General features: G+C 40.7%; 1 protein-coding gene across 1 annotated transcript in view; it reads left to right on the top strand.

Annotated features, from left to right (window-relative positions):
• The window catches only part of NAA15 (N-alpha-acetyltransferase 15, NatA auxiliary subunit), a 58,250-nt gene extending 36,463 nt beyond the window's left edge, over positions 1–21,787 (top strand). The window contains exons 15-20 of the mRNA XM_054030045.1: positions 382–575; positions 3,670–3,778; positions 4,984–5,082; positions 13,190–13,333; positions 15,882–15,979; positions 20,309–21,787. Of these exons, the coding sequence (XP_053886020.1) occupies positions 382–575; positions 3,670–3,778; positions 4,984–5,082; positions 13,190–13,333; positions 15,882–15,979; positions 20,309–20,509 (845 nt within the window). The 3' untranslated portion in view covers positions 20,510–21,787. The remainder of the gene's footprint in view (positions 1–381; positions 576–3,669; positions 3,779–4,983; positions 5,083–13,189; positions 13,334–15,881; positions 15,980–20,308) is intronic.
• The last annotated feature ends 399 nt before the right edge of the window (positions 21,788–22,186 follow it).

The raw sequence follows: 22,186 nt of genomic DNA, 5'->3' as shown, positions 1-22,186 counted from the left end.
TTGGTTGTTACGGAAATCTGCGTATTCATCTATATAGGCAGTTAAAAGTTAAACCTAATCGCACCATGTATTTAAAGATTTAATGGTTTACCTCAAATATTTTTGCTAAATGTTTAGGTAATTTGTTAAGCAGGAGCTTTCTTTAGTAGTTAGAACTCAAGGATCTGTTCTCTGCTTTGAGTTCTACTCCCAGCTCTGCCACTGACTTGTTAAGTCAGAACTTTTTACAAATGTAACGGCAGCATTACTCAATAGGAAAAATATGGGTTAGAAAATAGACGTGGAAACTGGCAGTCATTTGAGTAGAGTAAATTCAAATACGTAGTTTTAAAAAAATCAAGGTAATCTGTATAATCACCCTTTTATTGAAACATTGTGCAGCAAATATGTCTGACAAGGAGCTAAAGAAGCTTCGCAATAAGCAGAGAAGAGCACAGAAAAAAGCACAACTGGAGGAAGAGAAGAAGAATGCAGAAAAAGAGAAGCAGCAGAGAAATCAGAAGAAGAAAAAGGATGATGATGATGAGGAAATTGGCGGTCCGAAAGAAGAACTTATCCCTGAGAAACTAGCAAAGGTACTTGCCTGACAGTGTTCGGTAATTGGCTATCAGATTAAAATCAGCTTTGCAGAATATTACCTTGAACTCCAGAGAGCCATTAAATTTTATTCTTGCGTAGCTTCTATTCTGAAGTGCCACCATTTCAAAACAAAAGGTTTCTGGAACAATTTCTTATCTGGTCTGTAATCTACAAGTGTTCTGGAGGAACTGAGTTTGTCTCTAGTCCTTCAAAAACAGCATGCATTGCAGCAAGAACTGTTCAGTCCCCCACAATAAGTAGAAATATCTTCATAAATGTGTTGTACTAGGTCACTAATTAGATTTATCATCAAGTTTAGCCAGTTGAAAACCTTTATATTCTGAAGGTGAGATAGATACATTCATTGTTAGATTCTTCACATCACGTAGTAATTTGTATTTGCAGTTTGTCAGGCATTGTGGAATTCGTAGGAACTAAGAGGTAACTGAAAAAGTTTCCGTTAAAAGGTTGAGGAAATTGGGTGAAACATTTGTTTGGAATTACCGGGAGGATGGGTTTGAGATTGGATTACAAGTTATGGAATAGTTTATCAAAGAAATTGCAATAAGTAGAGGGAGAACAGCTTATGAGAAGAATGTTCTGTGCTTCTGTTCTTGTGAAACATAGGCTTTGAGTAGGAGGAATAGAAAAACATTTGAAGTGTTGCAGAGTATGGAAGAGTTTAGATTGGACAGATAGGGAGAGCAGACTAATTCCATGAGGATCTTGAATACTATTGTGGGATTTTTAACTGAAAGCTGATATGGTGACAAGAAGCCAGTGATTTGAAAAGATTGATTTGGTTTTTGGTATGGAAATTAAATTGCTACAGATTGGGCAAGTTGAATTTTAGAGACAAGGCCTGAACAAAACCACAGAGAAAGGAAATACACTAATGCATATGAGTTCTGACAACCATGAATAAGAGCTGTGGCAGAGGAATACACCTCTACCCCTATATAACGCGACCCGGTATGACACTAATTCGGATATAATGCGGTAAAGCAGCGCTCCAGGGGGGTGGGGCTGCGCACTCCAGCAGATCAAAGCAAGTTCGATATAACGCGGTAAGATTTTTTGGCTCTCGAGGACAGCGTTGTATTGGGGCAGAGGTGTAGTTGTGTGACCAGTGCTGATTTTGTATGAAGCAGATCTGTGAGGAGTGAAGCAAAGAAAGCTTTGTGTGGCGAGTGAAATGCCAGCATTGAATGCAACAAAACCTTTATTAACTTTAAATTTTTTAATTCTCAGTAGGGTAATCTCAGCTGACAGACCTTAATTAAAATTTAATATTTGGCCTCTGGGGAAAAATGACTTTGATACTCCTGTTTTTGAAATAATGTATTACCAGTGATAAAGGCAACAGCTGGCTCTTATTTAAAATGCTTCAGTCTCTAAACCTTAGACATCTGAGGCTACCATGAGGGTTAAGTAAGTGTCTTAGCACCAGGGCCTCTAACGTTTTATTAACCATTAGAGAGGGATCTCTGGTAGAATAAATCCTTCAAGAGAAACCCCCAGTGAATCTTAGGAGACTCAGCAGGAGCCCTCTCAAATCTTTTGGAGAGGAAATTGTATTCTACTGATGAGCCCCCCTGTTGGCTAGTTAAATTTTGAGATCCATCTCTATAAGGGAAAGGGCTACAGATGTTTTTAATTTTTTTTAAGTGAATTGAACAAAAGATTCCTAAATTATGACATCCAGAGTTGTTCAAAACTCCCAAAGTAAAATTGTTGCACTTTATAGAAAATAAACACAGAGCAGGAAAGAAATGTTTACTGGACTGTTCTAGCTGGGATCTAGTGACCAAAATCAATGTTTAGTCACTTAGTCTGCCTTAAAGCTTATCAGTGTCTTAATTGGGAACGGTGCTATGGGTGGACAGCTCCAGTGACCGTTGAGTGGCATGTCAACTGAGTGCTAGATACCTGAGCATACTTTTTGTTTTAAAGGCCACCAAGGCATGCTAATACTTTGACAATCCATGTTCTTATACCTACATCTGAATGCAATATCTGACATGAAATATATGAAATAATATACTTTCTGGGCATCCAGTGTACATCACCATGTGAGAGCAGTCATATTGCTGGTTTGACTTCAAACTACAGTAACTCCTCACTTAACATTGTAGTTATGTTCCTGAAAAATGCGACTTTAAGTGAAACGATGTTAAGTGAATCCAATTTCCCCATAGGAATTAATGTAAATGAAGGGGGTTAGGTTCCAGGGCAGCTTCCCCTACTCTGCAAGCACCAGAGGCAGGGGGTTCAACCTTCAGCCTGCCCACTCCACTCCTTCCCCCAAACTCCCACCCTTGACCCACCTCTTCTCCTCCCCACCTCCTCCCCCTTTACTTCGCTCACTGCGTCCTGTCTCCCTTCCCCTCACCTCCCTTCTAAATGCCGCAAGCCAGCTGATTGCCCTGGGCACGAGGGAGGCGGGAGGAGCGAGGACTCAACGCACCTCCACTCCCTCTCCTGCCGGCGGCAATCAGCTGGCTTGCGGCGTTTTGGAGGCAGGAGGGACTGGGGAGGAGCAAGGACTCAGCGCCCAGGCTTCCCCTGCCTCCTGGACCCGGCAAGCCAGCTGATTGCCCCGGGCAGGAGGGAGTGGGGAGGAGCGAGGACTTGGCACGCCTCCCCCCTCCTTCCCCTGCCTCCTGAATGCCGCAAGCCAGCTGATTGCCGCTGCCAGGAGGGAAGGGGAGCCTGCGCGCTAAGTCCTCACTCCTCCCTCCTGCCTCCAAAACGCAGCAAGCCAGCTGATTGCTGCCGACAGGAGGCGGGGGGGAGGAAGGGGAAGGCGCTGATCCTCAGAGTCTGCCGACAGGCGGAAGGCACTGGGGGGGAGGGGCCGTAGGGAGGCTGCCAGCTGTGGAGAAAGCAGGCAGCCAAACAACGTAAGAGTGGAGCATTGCACAACTTTAAATGAGTATGTTCCTTAACTGATCAGCAACGTAACAATGTTAAGCGGGATGACTTTAAGCGAGGAGTTACTGTAGAAAGTTCATATTCCTATTGGTAAAGGAGAAAATTAATCTCATTCATTTTATTCCCATTTGAGTTGCCTATTTCTTGCCTTTTTAGGCTGAAGCACCTTTGGAAGAAGCCATTAAATTTTTAACACCGTTGAAGAATTTGGTGAAGAACAAAATAGAGACCCATCTTTTTGCTTTTGAGATTTACTTCAGGAAAGGTAAGTGAGAGAACTAATAGAATAAAGAACTTTTGTAGTTGTCACACTAGAATAATTTTCGTAGATATTACATTAATCATCACTGACCTATACTGCTGCAGTATTACTGGTTGATGCAGATCACTTTTAATTGGACACATCCCCTCCCCTGGTGGTTCTGTGGAATAGCAAGGACCGCCATTTTCACAGATCTGGAAGAGCTGGTGTTTATCTAGTTTTTTTGGTGTATTCTTTAAATCCTTACGGATCAGAGATAAAAATGTGCAAACTTGCACTTTCCCAGTTTGCTTGCTTGCACCCATAGTCATTCATGAATGCAAGTTAAAGACATGCAGATTTTTACATTTGGATTTAAGTGTTTAATCTGATTTTAGGCTTGTGTTCTTATGTAAGCATAGGTAATATTAAGATTTCTTTCACTCAGATATGTTTTGTAGCAGAAAGATCCTCACTGTGTTGGATCAGGACATTCATAAGTCAAAATGGGATATGCTCCTAATGTCCATTTCTGATCAGTACAGTTATTAAGGGCGCTTAGGTCAGGGCTTTTCATTGAGGGGTTGTGGGCAGTGTTGTCTTCCCTCCTATTGGGTCCAGACTGAATAACAAATATCATATTGCTGCTTAGAATTCTGTGACACAGACCACATCAGCGTTATCTACGCTTGCCTCTATGGTGACTTCAGCACTGATACCTCTGATGTTGTTGTTTTTTTTCCAGCCTTTCAGTTTCAGCTTAGAAAAAAAAAGTGTGATTTGAATGCCCTGAGACATTTCTGCCATGCACAAAACTGAAATCTGCAATACTTCCTCACAACAACCTTAATTTGGCCATATTGTACAGTATTGAGATAAATTGTACTACCAGTACAGTAATATGAAACACTATAAAAAGAACAAGATATTCAGTTGACGTCCAAACTAGACATTTTAATTGCTTAACTTTTGTACATTTAAGCTATCAAATAAAACATTGTTTTAGTTTGAATAGCTTGTATCTGAATTCACTCACTAATGAAGGAGGGGCGAATTACTTGCAAAAGAAGTAATGGTAATACATTCATCTTTGATTTGTTCTGGTCATTGACATTTCAAATATAATTATCATTCTCAATCTTAACATCTAAAACTTAATTTGATGGTTTCATTTAAAAGATTTTCAGAGATAGTTCTATAACCAGCCACCACCATTATTTCATTTACAGAAAAATTTCTTCTGATGCTGCAGTCTGTGAAAAGAGCATTTGCTATTGACTCCAGTCATCCTTGGCTTCATGAGTGTATGATTCACCTCTTTGGCAGTGGTATGTATCTATCATATATATCTCTACATATAGTATTCCTGGAGGAATTGTGCACCAAAAATTAAAAATTTGGCACCAAAAATTTTAAAATTCTGCGCACAATATGTTAAAATATGCAGAATTTTGCATAATTTTATTTGTCAAAAATAACACAATATAATCAGGCCAGTTTCAATTATTTTAGTAATTTATTTCAAAATAAGGGATGGTCTAGATAATATTTAGTCCTGCCATGAGTGGACTAGATGACCTAAAAAGGTCCCTTCCAGTCCTGTGAATCCATGATATCTGTCAAGAAGTATGCTTGTAACAATGCAGACAACAAAAAAGATTCAGGAAATGTTTTTTGACAAATAGATTTCTTATTAGGCATATTAATACACAACTTTGAGTAATAATTCATTTAAACTACAATACAGAAATGTAGTTTCTACACACCTCAGAAGCAGTGCAAAGGCTTGGCGGGGGATTAGGAGGTCAGAGGTAATGGAGGAGCTGAGGGAGAGGGAAGTAATTGCTAGGAAGAAGCTTAGAAGTGAACCTGGCGGATTGTTGAGTGTGTGGGAGAAGTATGGAAGAGTTTGGGGTTGGGTGGTTAGGGGGGTGGAATTGCTAGGGAGTTGGGAAACCTCACCCATGCAGACCATGGCTGGCCCCTAGCCTTTTTCATTCAGTCAAACACATCTGCCCCCGTCCCCAGGTGTCCCTGCACCCCCCGTCCCCAGGTGTCCCTGCACCCCCCGTCCCCAGGTGTCCCTGCACCCCCACTCCCATTCAGCCCCCACCCGTCTGTCCCCCACTACTCCTTCTGAACCCCAGTCTGTGACACCCCCCCAGCAGTCCCATGTGCCTCAACCTGTCCATCCCCCCCATGTGCCTCCTCACCTGGCCCCACAGTAAGGTTACTGTAAGGAATGCAGCCTCTTCTCCTACATATCCGCAGAGGGCTGCTCCCGTCTGGGAACGGCTGCCCTCTGGTCTCGTGCCACAGCAGACTCTGGTGGGCAAAAGAATGTATTTTCTGCGGAGAAAACAAATTTGGCCGGGGACATGAATACTGCACTTGTGCAGAGGTGCAAAATTCTCGCAGGAGTAATATATATGACATCTGCAGCTATCTTTTGTGGTTATCTGTTTCCATTTACAAACTATCAACACAATTAATTCAAAATATTTAATATCAAATGTACATACATTAGAATGCTCTTTAAATGAATAACTTCATGTTGCTAGATTAACAGTACAGTTTTGACTACTACAGAGTGACTTAAAAGAGCGCTGTGATATTAAAAATCATATTCTGTAAACAAACTTCTTGACCAGTGCTATTAAAACTAAGGCATTTTAAGTCAAATTTACTTCCTGTTATGTAAGTTCTGTTGCCCTTTTGCATTTCTTGCAGCTATGATAATGAAAATTGGTGAATACAGGTTTACCTTCTGGTAAACATTTTCCTTTCATGTTCATAATGCTGCAGTCTTTGGGTTACAAATGCTCCATGAGAATACTTCTTTGTTTAAAAAATAAGATTGTTTTTTTCAGAACTTAAATTTTGGCACAAACTTATGTTGACATTATCCCTTTAACTAATGTGGTTTTCTAACTTTTAGAAAACCCTTTGATAATTCGTTATTTCCCCCCCCCCCCCCATTCTAAGGCAGTGGTACCTAAGGCAATTAGTTTTGCAGTTAAATGGATATGGGGTTGGAGAGAGGTGTTTTCTCTTTTTAAAATGTGGCATAGCCAAAGTACTTGTTTGTGTTTGGTGGTATGTTCTGCGTAACTTGGGAGTAGTTTTGCTAGTTCTTGGCATCAAGTGAAGTCAATTGTGAGTAGTTGACTAACGTGGACATCTGAAACTCATACCAGTGTAACTTTATACCACAACATGCCTTCATGAATTTTGTATAAAATGTATACTCAACACCTAAATCTTGCCATTTGTTAAGAAGAAAACATTCTGCAACTTTTTTTTTTTGTTTTGAACTTTTTATTAAGGCAAAGTTGCACTAAAATGTTAACATGCTACATCTTACATTACTGAAGACTTATTCGGGTTCAGGTTAATACTGTTAAACTGTTGAGTAAAATGTTTTTAGGAAAGCATCCTGTGTTCTGGGCCCTTATCCATAAATTAAAACATACAAAAGGACTGTCCACTAATACAGTTTTTCAATGGCCCTGATTAACTTCTGCTGACAAACTTTTTAGATGTGATCTGCAAAGAGGGGAGGAAAAATTGGGATTGTGCACTTCTGCTTGTTTGTGATGTTTTTAGGACACCTAAAGGCTAATTTGCATGCTGTTAAGAAATGTGTTGGAATCCCACCTCTCCTTCAATCCTGCTGGAAGTACAGAACAGTTAGGCAATTTCTCCAGTAAGGAGGTGTGCTTAAACAAAATGTAGCTTAGAGTACTATATGCCCAAAGTCTACTTTGGTGAAAGCATCTAGGTGAATTTAGAAATGGTTGAATGTGTGGGACAAAGAACAGGTGGTGGTCCTGTGAATCTATACTTCTAGCAGGATGTAGGAGAAGAGGACAATGGATCTGTACTTTCAGCAGGACGGAAGAAGATGAGGATGGGTCAACAGAGGCTTTTTATTTCTTTAATTGATTTTTGTTTTTTGGAAACTCTGGTCTTGTTTTGAGAGAAAAATTGCTTATTTGCTGTATTTAATACTTGTTTAAGTTGAAATACCTGAGCAAAGAGTTAGAAAAAAAGTTCTTTTTCGTTAAAGGTTCAGCACTCTTGCACTTTAAGGGATTCATTAAGGGGTCCCAATCTACAAAAAAGACCATCAGCAGAACAGGGATCCTGTTCTCTATCCCCTCCCTGACTGATACACATCACAGATGCTTCAGGGACAGCCAGGAGTGCCCACCTGAGCCACCTGTAGATGCAAGGGACATGGTCTCAGGATAATCTGAATTATGACTAGACGTCCTGGAGATGAGACCCATCAGGCTGCCATGCATAGTGTTTCTGCCTGTTCTGCGGGAGTGCACAGTGGGTGCAGATCCTGACCGTGCATCCAAGATGTACTATATAAGCAGGGAGGAGCTTGATCATGCTCTGTCTGCCTGGAAGTGGAGTCATCAACATGGGATAATCCCACTGGCTCTGAACATCCCACTTCCCAGCAGTGACCTGGCAGACTTCTTAATTAGACATGCAGTGACCAACCACAAGTGGCCAATGAGGAAATGTCATAGATCCCATATTTAATTAATGAGGGGCTACTATAGTAGACTTGTTTGTCACAGAGGAGAACACCAAATGACAGACTTCTCCAGAGGAGGCATGAGGCCAGGACCATTGCTGGACACCTTTCTTTGGTGGTATCAAGGACTCCTCTTGTCTTCCCACAGATTCCCCTGATCTTCAGAATAGCATCCAAGATCAGGAGAGATCACGCTACAATAATCCTGATAGCTCTTTACTGGCTGAGACAGATTTTTGGTTGTTGGATCTGCTGTAGACGTTCACGTGACCTCCCGGGCACCTCATGGCCTACTTTGGACATAATATCTCGGAATCACAGTCAGTTCTTCTTTGAGTAGTGTCCCTGTGGATGCTCCACTTCAGGTGTGCTTGTGCCTCTTGAGCCCTTGATCGGAGATTTTCCATTAGCAGAATCTGTTCAGCCCACATATATGCATGCCACACACCAAGGGTATATAGAGTTGCACTGGCAAACCGGCCTCAGTTTCTTCTCTACCACCTTGGTGTGAGGCAGAACTCTAGTATGTCCACTTTGGCCATGCCTTAGTGTGTTCTACAGTTGTTTTTTCAGTTAGTTTAATGTTTCTAGTTAATGTTTGTTGTTGTTGTTAGTAGTGAGAGGTTTGGGGTTTTTTTCTCCCCTTTTTCTGGGGAGCTTATTTGGCCTGGCTGGGCATGCCTTGCTAGCCAGGTTTCATATGCTTCCTCTGTTGTCAGGAGGCTATCCCGGTCAGCGAGAGCCACTCTTAAGTGTATCTGTTGCTTGGAAGAATCCCATGTGTCCCAAGAGTGTAACTTTTGCCTAGCTCCCAAATTTAGAGCACAGAAGAATCAGGAGACAAAACTGAGGCTTCTGATGATGGAGTGCTCCCTTCGACCCACTTCTGAGTCAGGACAGGATTGTGCACACATGCCATACATCTGTCTCTTCCCAGATCCAGTGTCCCTTCGACCTCAGCCAGGTCTCTCCTAAGAGGGGCAAGATTTCAGAGGACTCTGGGAATGCTCCAAAGAGGAGGAGCTTGGTCTCTCACCACAAAGAGCTGGCTCCCAGAAGGCCCCAATCTCCCACTAAGTCTATGGTGTTGGAGCCCTCAATGGCTCGGCTCAGTACTCTGGAAATGAAAGACTTTTCTCTGGACTTTTCAGCAGATCTGGGCGACCCCGGAGTGCTTTTGAGAAGCATAGCTCTAGCAGGCCCTCCAGTATTGTCTGTGAAGGACAGGGAGGTCCAGGACATACATTCCTCTAGAATGGCACCGTCTACATCAGACTTATCATCGGTGTCTTCTCACTCGGCACTGTTGTTCCCAGAAAAATTGAAGCACCAGACACTTTTCGTCCTGGCTCCAGATCAACAGTATCGTCCACCTCAACTGCTGCATCAATACTGACCCACTCAGTACTGCAGGAATTCTGCAACTCCAGAGACATGCCAGGTTTAGATGATCTAGAGTCCCCACTTCTTAGGGGTACCGAATGACTCCCAGTACTGAGACCCCGGTCTTTGGATTATCATTGCTTCCTGGTACCACAAGATTCTCTGTCTTTTTCTACTGCCCCCTGCCTCCCCATTGGAGGACACTGAGGAGGAGGACGGAGACCTTCAATCAGCCTCCTCATCAGTGCAGGTTCCCCTCCACATCCATACAGTAACCCATACTTTGACAAGGATCCTTACCCACAACAGGGATGGAGAGATCGGTATTGAGTGCCTCCCCCTCTCCAATATGCCCCCTCCCCCCCATGCCATACTGGGATCCTTGGGATCAGCAACAGTTTGCCAGATCTCTAGCTCCATTGCACTGAGAAGCTAGGGCTAAACAATCTGCTCTATCAAATCCCCAACATGAGGAGGCTCTTGAAGAGCAGGAGACTAGGGTGGATAAGGAGGCCATCCCTCGAACTCTTATTTCATCCTCGACTCTTAATGAGGCAGTCTTGCTTACACCACCACCGATAGCCAGTGATTTTTGACAATTCAAGAACCTTATGAAGAGGGTGGCTGACAACCTCCTCAAGAGAGATCTAAAGGATAAAGACCCACAACACAAGCTCTGTCCAGCTCTTTCAGCGCAACCCATGTGGGTGGTGTTGACTATCTGTTAATGAAATGCTCCTAGATCCATTGAAGACTGTGTGGCAAATTCATGCCACCATCCCACCAACTTGCAAATGGGCAGATAAGAAATATTATGTCTCTCCGAGAGACTCAGAATTTTTGTTTTCCCACCCACTCACCTGATTCCATGGTAATGGAAGTAAATGAGGGGGGTAAGCAGCATCACTCTAGGTCTCCCCCTTGTAAGGACCAGAAGAGGTTAGACCTTCTTGGCTGAAAGGTTTACTCATCTGCGACCCTCTAGTTTTGGATAGCAAACTGTCAGGCAATCATGGCCAAGTATAACTTCACAAATTACATCAAGTTTGCAGCATTTATTGAACATTTTTCACAGGAGTATAATGGAGAACACTGCTCATCCTATGCCCTCAAGATTTATTAAGGGTTTAGGGAACCTATACCCCGGGTTAAGGATCCTACTCTTTCTTGGGATCTCAACTTGGTATTTAGATACCTCATGGGACCTCTGTTTGAACCTATGGCAACCTGCTCCTTGCTTCCATTATCTATGACTATGGCCTGTCTAGAAGCTATCACATCAGCCCACAAGGTTGGGGAAATTGGGGCATTGTTCACAGACCTTCTATTTATGGTATTTTTTAAGGATAAGGTCTTTTTACAGCTGTACCCTAAATTCTTACCTAAAGTGCTGTCAGATTTTCATCTTAACCAGGCTATTCATCTATCAGTATTTTTCCCTAATCCACGTAGATCTCAGTGTGAGACCTCCTTTCATACTTTGGACATTAGACATGCATTGGCCTTTTATCTAGATGAGACCAAGCAATTTTGGAAATCACCTAGACTGTTTGTCTCCATCGCAGAGAGATCCAGGGGGTCCACAACCTCTGCACAGACTTCTAGGTGGATCTCTGGGTGTATCATCACAGCTGCTGCTCTATCTCCCCAAGCGATAATACCACACTCTACCCAATCACAGGCAACTTCCCCAGGTTTATTCAAGAGCATTCCAGTGTCCGAGATATGCAGAGCTGCTACATGACCCTCATTGCATACTTTTTCTAAACGCTGTTCCATGATCCACGCTGTCAGATCTGATGTGGTTCCTAGTATTGCTGTACTGTCTTTAGTCTTGGACTCAATTCCAAAGCTCCCTCCTCCCTGTGGGGATACTGCTTGGGAGTCACCTGAAGTGGAGCACCCATGGAAACCCTACTCAAAGAAGTTACTGACCTTGGGCAGTCACTGTGGTTCTTTGGGATGTGTGTCCCTATGAGTGCTCCACTACTCGCCCTCTTTCCCCTTTGCTTTAGATTTCTTCGTTGAACATTCCAATAGAGAAGGAACTGAGGGTGATTTGCACTCACAGCTCTATATACCCTCAGTGCACAGCACAATGTTGTGTAGAGCGCACACGTGGGCAAAACAGATACTGCCAACAGAAAATTTCCAATCAAAGGCTCAAGAGGTGCATGCACACCTGAAGCGGAGCACCCATAAGGACCCACTTCTCAAAGAACCACAGTTACTTCACAAGGTGAGTATCCTCTTCATCTACCATGCAGATCTCCAGTCATTGCACCTGACAGCTTGGATGTTTCTGGTTAAGCAGTACTAATAGGTTGCTCCCTTCAAGTTCCATTAATTCTCATACAAAGTAGAAGGTCTTCCATCAAGAAGACTTACTCTCAAAGTAGAAAAGATTTTCCCTTTGGGCAACCCAAAACAACTTAGACCCAATTGGGGCACCAGTACCAAAGGTACTAGATTATGTGCTGCTCCTGAAACAAGTGTTTGGTGTTCTCTAGGTCGAGCTAGCAGCAATATCCGCTTGCCCATCCTTCTGTAGGGTCTAGGTAGTGCTAAGACTGCACCCCAAGTTCATCCCTAAGGTAGTCTCAGATTTGTACCTAACCTTGCCAGTGTTCTTCCCGAAATCGCACACAATAGGAAAGAAGAAACTACACACGTTGGACATGCATCCAGAGCATTTACTGTATTACTTTAATAGGACCTGATCCATTTTAGCTGTCTCCCTGCCTCTTTGTGACCCCTTCTGTTCCATCCAAAGGCCAAGCCATCTCATCTCAGAGAGTCTTGAAGTGGATTGCGCAGTGCATTTCCATCTTGTATCATGCTCAAAGAAGAGAGAATGATACTTACCCAACAGTAATTGTGGTTCTTTGAGATGTTGTAGTCACTGTAGATCTCATAACCTGCCATCCATCCCTGCTTTTTGGTGTCTTTAGCTGTCACTGGCTTCAAATTGCGAGGGAACTGAAGGAGGGTCATAGCTGCCCCACCCTTTATGCCTTTGTACGACATGTGCGCCCTTGACAGACCCTGCTACTCAAATTTCTGGTCTTGGATGCATGAGATGTATGCACGCTGTACAGTAGGATCCACACTGCCTACAGCATCTCAAAGAACCACAGTTATTGTAGAGTAAATCGCTATTATTTTTGTCAATTTCTGGGCACCAGCAATTGTTATAGTATTTGGCATTTCTATAATGAGATGACCTTTACCCTCAATATAATCTGTAAAAGCACAGTTTGCAATCTTTTTGTCTGTAAAGGCTTATTAGTGATAAAGTATAAAGAGGGGAAAAAATAGAACTTTTTGGTTATTTACCTTTCTTCATCTTAATGAATTTTCCGTTGACACTGATTTCTTTCAATTACACTAATATAAAAATGGTGGGTAATATTTTTCAAGTCAGTTATATTTTGCTGTGATTTAATGGTAGAAAATATCCATATTTGTGTTAAATATTTTTTTTCCTTTTTACCCAATAGTATCTGAAAGTAAAGATCTACCCGATACAGTTAGAACAGTGTTAAATCAAGAAATGAATCGGCTTTTTGGGGCAACTAATCCAAAGAACTTCAATGAAGCTTTCCTTAAAAAGAACTATGACTCACTACCACATAGGTTATCAGGTACTTTGTTTTTGTTATTTCTAAATTGTTTCCTGTTTCTGTGGATTTACCTCAAGGACCCTTATCTTTCTCTTCCTCTTTCCCACTTCCTATGCCCATATAGCATTGGCCCCTCTCTGTTCCCACACTATAGGTGTGATAGGCTGCTTTTTCCATCTGGAATGGCTTTCTTGTATCCATTTAAATTCTCAGTTGAAAACAACTTTTTGTCCTTGCCTATATATCTTAATATCTCTCCCTGTATGCCTCAATTCTTGGCTGCACTGTGTAAAAAATCTTTGCATCACCTCTGGCCCATAGACATTTCTGGCGTAAGTGAAGTGTCATGAAAGATCTTTTAATGCTAACTGTTAATTCTAAAATGTTTTGGGATACGGTTTATATGAATGACACTATACAAAATAATTGTATTTTATTGATTCATTAAGTTTAAAATATCCTGGGGATGGGAAGTTTCCCTTAAATGGAAAAACTTAATATTGTGAAACACTTTTCCAGCAAGCTTTTTTCCTAATTCTAGCAATAATTCATTGATTTTAGAATACGTGATTCTTCAGTGCTGGTTTTCTGTTTCTGAAATTGTTGGATTAAATTTGTTGCAAATCAGAGATTCCAACTGCAAATGGTATTGGCAACAAGTGGTATTTGATCAAAATAGATAATAAATAGTGGGTCCAGTAGTCTAAATATGCTGCACAAGATTCAGGCAGCTGCCATCTCTACTATAGAGCTCTGCAATGTAAAGTTCTCAACATAAGGGTTGATGTGTCACGGAAGAGCTTCTGCTGCAGTTTGACTCAAACATTGTCTGAATTGGTTGGCTCCAGTAGGGCAGGAATCTGTAGAATGGCCCGTAGCCACTAGAGAACACTCTCTCACTTAACCTGGAATTGCAGCCAGGTGTCCTGAGTCTGTATATTCTTCTGCTGTCAGCAAATAGCTGTGAAACTCACTGGCAAAGTGTCTCATCCCCTTTAGTGGCTGTTCCATATAGACAATAACAGTCTACAGTACTGCTACCAGTTACACCATTAGCTGAAGAGGTGGATGTCTGTGCTGTGTCTCTAAAGGTCTCAATTTTTCTGATGACCCAAGATGAGGATGAGTGTGATTCCATGTGATGGAATTTCTATTTTTAAGGGGTGCTTTGTTTTGTTTTTAATTACAACAGTTTTGTCCTTGATCTCTTTGTGCCTCATTTCCCTAGTTGTATGAATGCCACCTAATCTCACTGGGGTGTTGGAAAGATAAATTAATTGTTCTTGAAGTACTCAGTATGGTGAATTCAGGATACACACTCACCAGGAAATTAATAATAATTTTTTATTCAGTGCAGGATTTAGATGGTTTACATTCAGTGTGTGGTAGATCCCTTATTTAGTGAGGAGGATAAACTGAAATACTGAATAACTACTAATTTACTGTATGAAGCAGGGATCCTGAGGAAAATGTAACGTAATCATGATAAAAGGCTATCATGTATATGCACAAGAGGCCAATCTAAGGTTGCATGGGCAGCGTGGATTCTGTCAGTTTGGAACTTTTTGAGTGCTTGACTTTTGAACGGAAATATTTTTTTAATGTATTTTTTTAATATTATATTAAAGCATTAAAATTAACACGATACACAATGATAGAAATGCTACAAGTGGATGATTTGTAATAGCTGTGGGAAGCCAAATTTGAGTTTCTTCATGTATGTCTGAAATGTCAACCATAATATTATATTAATACAGGTTTCCTAAAATGTGTTAAAATGTTTAGTGCTGGTGAAAAATCTCCAAGGTGCAGACAGTAATTTGAAGCATACAAACCTCCACTTTTCCTGCAGAGTGGCATAAAGAGTTGGCCTTCTTATCAGGGCATTATTCCCTTGACCTCACCAGTAGAACCCCGTGGTGCTGGAACAATATTTATAGTGGGGGTGCTGAAGGTGGCAACCATGTATTTGGGTTGTTGTTATTACTTGAAGCCAGGGGGTGGGGCAGCACCCTCACCAACCCTAGTTCTAGCACCTATGGTAGAACCTTCCCTCTTAATCTCCCATGTTTATTTCCGCCTAGTAGTTTATCATCCAGTTATTAGGTGTCCTCATTTTTCAAGTCATGGTTTTCCATAGCACCCTTTCCCAATGGTGATTACATATTCTAGTGGCTGCTGCATTACAGCCTGGGCAGTGGTGATGCAGGGTTCCCAGCACAGCCCTGATATCGTGCCTCAGCTTTGATCTAGAGGGGCCACCACTAGCATTTAGAGGTTAGTACATTCTCCATGCCTATTTTGTATTTTGAAACCACCACCAACTTTGCCAATCTTAATTTGTTTTATGTAGAAACTTGTGCATTAAAAAATAGACATAGCGCACCCATTTATTTACTCTAATATGGAGAACATTGAACACAAGACTCCAAATGGGAATCCTTTTGGGCCAGTTTTGAATTTTGATCTAGAACTCAGTATCCCATTTTTTTCAGAGCTGTGTAATATTGTGTAATACAGACTTGTTTGACTTGATATTATGCTGGAGAAAATTATTTTTCTCTTGTAGCTGCCAAAATGGTGTACTATTTGGATCCTTCCAGTCAGAAAAGAGCAGTGGAGCTGGCAACATCCCTCGATGAATCCCTTACCAACAGGAATCTTCAGGTAAAGAGGGGAGATTTTTTTGGAACCTGAGAGTTTGCCTCTTCTAGATAATTGGCACCAGGAGTGTTGTTCATGTGTTTTGTCTCCCTGCTGTATTAGCCCCCTTAAACTTTTTGGTTCTGTAAGCAATATCATTTTGGTTGTTTGGGAAGTTTTAGATTGTGTTAGACAGTTGGTACATCCATAATCTGGTATTCTGCAGATGGGCAGAAATCCTGACTTTAGGATGCTTTTGTCAGTCATAAAAACTGTTAAAATAGCTTCTTTCCCATCTTAACTGCTTTTGCCACAGACTTAGGAATCTTTTATCCTGCTCTTTCTGGGGGCATATGGACTTGGAATCTGTGAAATATTCTCTCTTTCAGGAAGACATAATATAGGAAAGAATTAGGACAACATGTATCTGATGACTGAAAATCTAGTATTGGGACCTCAGATAAAGGTCATTATAATTCCAGCTACACCTCTACCCCGATATAAGGCGACCTGATATAACACAAATTCGAATATAATGTGATAAAGCAGTGCTCCAGGAGGGCGGGGCTGCGCACTCCGACAGATCAAAGCAAGTTTGATATAATGCGGTTTCACCTATAATGCGGTAAGATTTTTTTGGCTCCCGAGGACAGCGTTATATCGGGGTAGAGGTGTATTTTAAACAAATCAGAATGAAGAGATCTAAACTGTCTGGATTAATGTACAAAATTCTTCTTAATTTCCTCTTTTTCTCCTCCGTCCTTCAATGCCCTTGACACTTACTCATAGGTGCTGGAACTAAGGTGCGGAGGGTGCTGCAGCACCCCCTGGCTTGAAGTGGTTTCCATTATATGCAGGGTTTACAGTTTGGTTCAGTTGCTCTCAGCACTCCCACTATAAAAAAAAAATTTCCAGCACTCCTGGACTTACTAGAAAATGTGATTCTTCAAAGGCTGTTCTTTTCAGTATGCTCCTTGGCTCTTGCTCCTAGTGCTTGACTGGAATGCCTAGAGCTCAAAAAGCTAAGCCATTAGGCTCTAGCATTGTATATAACCCCAGCTGCAGAACCCAAGTGCCTCTTGTGCTGCCAGCTGTCTAGTTCCTTTCTTACTACCGAGATCAATGTTCATCAGTTGTTGTAGCAGACCTGTCTGTCTCTTCACATTCTTGGAAGAAAAAACTCAGGTTTTCTGCAGCAGAATTCATATACTTACGATAGAACTTAGTGCTGTTTCATGTTAAACTAAAAATAAACCATTTATCAGCATCACATGTCACCAGTTTCTTATTCCCAGTATAGTAGACTAGCTGTGAAGTTGAGTTTTTTCAGTATAATCGTCCGAAAATAGAAAATGTTTTTCGGTGATACTTTGAGAACAGAACTATTTACAGAACTGCTAGCTATACATGGAGTTGTTGATGCTTTCCAGCATTGTGGTACTATTTTCTTAACCAGTGAAGGGAAGTCTGACTCTGAATTTTAGTGACTTAATGATTGCTTGCATTAAAAATAGACTAAGAATACACTGAATAGCCACTCGAAGGATAGGATTAATTATAGCATTCTCATAATCCAAGAACCACTAATTATCAGGAAGTCACACATCTTAAATACTCTTAGCCTAATAGTTCCAACAATTAGAAGTAAATAGAAATTGGATTTTGAGCTACTTTGTGTAATCTTGAACTCGCATGAAGATCTTTATTCTTTGCAGTGACTGCAGCCTGCAGAGAGAGTGGATCAGTTCGAGAACTCTTTAATTGCTTTGTAGACCATTGAGCTGGAGCCTGGGCTCTGGGACCTTTCCTCCTCGTGGGGTTCCAGAGCCCAGGCTTTAGCCCGAGCCCAAAGGTCTATGCCATAGTTAAACAGCTCTATAGCCTAAGCCCCTCAAGCCTGAGTCAGCTGACATGGGCCAGCCATGGGTGTTTAATTGCAGTGTAGACATACCCTTTGAATCTATCACTATAAGGCAGGTTTTCTAATCCTGTAATCATACTTGTGGTTCTCCTCTGAACCCTCTCCAATGTATCAACATCCTTGAACTGTGGGCAACAGAACTGGACACAGTATTCCAGCAGCAGTTGCACCAATATCAAGTACAGAGGTGAAATAATCTCTCTACTCCTACTCAAAAATTCCCTGTTCATGCATCCCAGGATTGTGTGAGCTCTTTCAGCCACAGCATCACACTGGGAGCTCATGTTCAGCTGATTATCCACCACAATCCCCAAATTTATTTGTCACTGCTTCCCAGGATAGAGTCCCCCATCCTGTAAGTATGGCCTATGTTCTTTGTTCATAGATGTATACACTTAGCCCTAGTCAAATGCATATTGTTTCCTTGCGTCCAGCATATCAAGAGACTTAGACCACTCTGAATCAGTGACCCGTCCTTTTCATTTTTATCACTCCTTCAATTTTTGTGTCCTTTGCAAATATGTTAAGTAGCATAGGGCTAAGAACCAGTCTCTGTGCGATCCCACTGGAGAAACACCCACTTGATGATGATTCCCCGTTTATAGTTACGTTGTGAAACTAATCAGTGAGCTGGTTTTTAATCCTTTCAGTGTGTGCCATGTTCATTTTATATCGGTCTAGTTTTTTATTCACAATATTGTGTGATATCAAGTCAAACACCTTACAGAAGTCTGACTACGTTATGTAAACACGATTATCTTTATCAACCAAACTTGTAATCTTATCAATAAAGATATCATATTCGTTTCACAGGATGTATTTTCTATAAACCCATAGTGATTGACATTAATTATATTACCCTTTAACTCCTTATTAATTGAGTATCAGCTGCTCCATTATCTTGCCTAGGATCGATGTCAGGCTGACAGGCCTATAATTACCCAAGTCATCCCATTTACCCTTTTTTAACAAATGTAGGGAAACTACATGGAGTTTTCAAATACACCTCTACCCCGATGTAACACTGTCCTCGGGAGCCAAAAAATCTTACCACATTATAGGTGAAACCGTGTTGTATCGAACTTGCTTTGATCCGCCGGAGTGCACAGCCCCGCCCCCGCGGAGCACTGCTTTACCGCGTTATATCCGAATTCATGTTGTATCGGGTCGCGTTATATCAGGGTAGAGGTGTACTCATAAAGTATTATTGCTTTAATTCAGCCTCATAGTAAAAATCTAGATTTTTGCCACCAGTGTTCTAAGTCTTTGAGTTATGAATGCTCCACCTGTTATACCTCCCAGATGTTTTATTTAGTGGATGTCTTTATAATTTGCAGACAGTTCTCCACAGTTTCCTCTATACTATGTCATTCTTCTGGTCCAGTATCTTTTCCCTGTGTGGTTATCAAGGTGTCTTCAAGTATTCTTTCCAAACTCTTCTGCTTGCAGGCCCACTTTAATGCAGAGTTCTATACCCTTTTTAATAAAGGGCACATTATTCTTGTAACTCTTTGAGTCTCCATGCAAGGCATCTACATTTGATAAAAAGAAAACATACTTCCGTGTAATTTTTGAATAGTATTTTTGTGCCTGTAACTGGGCCTTTTTTTGCCTTAGAGTTGGGGCTTCTGTAACAGTTTTTTAAGAATCACACCTTTTACGTGGGAGCTAATACTTGGAAGTGCTGTGGCTTATTTCAAGTTCCACTGTACTGGTGTACACTGGTCCCTTCTGGAACCCATTGACTGAGGATTTTGAGTAATGCAGTCCCATTAGTTATGTATGAGGAGTGTTATTGCAGGAATATGGATCTCTTGCAATGCAAAACACCTATAAATGAAAAATAACTACTAAGTATTTTTTCCTTTGTTTTATAAACTCTAGTGAGTCCGAGACACAGTCACATAATTGTACAGTCCAAATATTTAGGAAAAAAAAATTCTGATTTCATCTAGAATCATTGTGTAGGTAAAGCTAGAAACAAAATTTAAATCAAATGTTTTATCACTGGAATTGCTGACCTCTGGAATTGTGTGATGTTGACACTTTGATGCTCTTCCAGCTTTTTCTGCCAGGAGAGTCAACAAAGTGAAGTGATAATTATTTGTGTTAAAAGACTCTCTGCAACTAGTAGGGCTAGAAATTTCACTTTACTTGATGCTTTGACTCTAGGGAGTAAATTTAGTATTTTTACAATATGCTATAAGAAGGCTTTTGCAGCTATGCCCTTAAACTAAGTCTAAAAATGTTCGTATGACTTTCTCAAATATGCATAATGTTCTGTATATGTATTTATTTAGAAAAATACACATTTGAAAGTAGGGCAGAAGCTAGAAAATAACTATATATTCAGAAGTATTATATCTTTTAATGAGTGTCATAGATGAATATTTATAAGAAGATTTAACACTTCGTTCTTTTGTTTTAATTAGACGTGTATGGAGGTATTAGAAGCTTTGAATGATGGTAGCCTGGGAGACTGTAAAGAAGCAGCTGAAACTTACAGAGCGAATTGTCATAAGCTTTTCCCTTATGCTTTGGCTTTCATGCCCCCTGGATATGAAGAGGATATGAAGATCACAGTTAATGGAGATAGTTCTGCAGAAACTGAAGAACTGGCCAATGAAATATGAACAACTTTGTTTAAAAAAAAAAAAAAAAAAAGGAAAAGGAAGAAAGAATGGAATAACATTGGTCCATATCTGGTGTATAATATTTTTGTCACGCACCTGCTGAATTGTTCTAACTTACACAGAGAAAGGAAGGAGTAAAAATGTTGCCTTCAAATAGTTTTACTTTTTTTATCCTGCTGACAAAGTATATATATAAAATATCTAACATATTACTGGATATAGGTTGTTCAGTTTCTTAAGAAAAATTAAAAGCTGCTAAAATTGAAGAAAAAAAAACCCTTATCCTTACCTACCTACCCCATGTTTTTAAACTAATTTATATGAAATCTGGAGGCTCATAGCCCTCAGAGCAGGTGTGTGGCAGAAATATTACTTTAAATTTGTCTTGTGAGATTACTATTATCTCAGACAGCAAAAACGCTGTTTTAGCACTGGATTCTTTCACTGAGCACAAAGAGTTGTTGGGGCTTTAGCATCTGACTGATTTTGATATGGAGATGATTCTATTCATAGGAAGTATTCATTGTGAATCACTATTTACAGAGAAAACTACAACATACATGTGATGTTGTAGAGACTGGGACATATAGATACCAAGCAGAATTAAGAAACATAGGGTGTTCAATAAGCTTGTTGTGTCTCCAAAGTTCACTGTACACGATCAGTTTGGTGTTCTTGCACCACAGTTTTAAACTGAAGGAACCAGTTAGAACAATCTCTTCATTTTAATTAAACTTGAAAAGAAAGAACACTGCTGTTTTTGAGATGAACCTCACAGCATAGTTTGGCCAAACTTGTTAAAACTGTAATGCAAGAACCAAATGAAATTATGCACTGTGATGTGGCACCAACTAATTAGAAAGATAGTGTGCATTTTTCACATAGAGTGAAAACAAAATGAGAACATACTATGGCTTGAAGTTACAAAGAGCGGAACTCCTGACTACCATTTTATGACTGATCAAGAGACTAATAGTTTAAAACCTCAGCAGGCCTTGTTCACGTTATGCAGAGAAAAACAAGTGCTGCAGTTTAGATACCTCTGGAACTTTTCCACAGTGTCACCGGTTTGTAATACTTGAAGCCCTACATTTCTAAGAATATATTTCTTGCTCAGTTGTTTCAGGCAAACTCAAGACTTTGTAACTTTTAAGGGGCCCAAGATTTTTTTTTTTTTTCAAATAACAGACCAGCTTCTTATTCCTGCAGTTACAGATGTAATTTCCTTTGTCAAACATAAGGTACCAAATATAATGCAATAAAATGTTTTGAAAAACAGTTGTGTGAATATTTTAACCAGTCTGTGTTGGACTTTGTAAATTACTTGATGAAGAGAGAGGTGCAGTTCAGAGTTGATTTAATGTGCTGTTCAGTTCCACTGTTAATGTGTCACTGCTGATGGGTGGACTTTGATTGTATATTAAGTGCTAATGCATTATATATTAGTGCTTAGTATCAGGGAAATCCAATAATACAAAATGCATTACTACTTGGCTTCAGAATACCAACAACAAAGGTTATGCTGACAGCTATTGTAGACTGCAATTCGTCACTTGCAAAATAAAGTTCAAGCCACCTGCATTAATGGTATAGATGAGAGAAGTGCCCAAATGCTTTTATGGACCATAAAGCAATGAAAAAATTGACCATAGGCTAAAAAGTCAGTGCCTTCTTTGC

Source organism: Malaclemys terrapin, chromosome 5 (assembly GCF_027887155.1).
Source record: "Malaclemys terrapin pileata isolate rMalTer1 chromosome 5, rMalTer1.hap1, whole genome shotgun sequence".
In the NCBI taxonomy this organism is placed as follows: Eukaryota; Metazoa; Chordata; order Testudines; family Emydidae; genus Malaclemys; species Malaclemys terrapin.
Note: the sequence above shows the minus strand (reverse complement) of the source record. Positions and strands in the feature narration are given on the sequence as shown.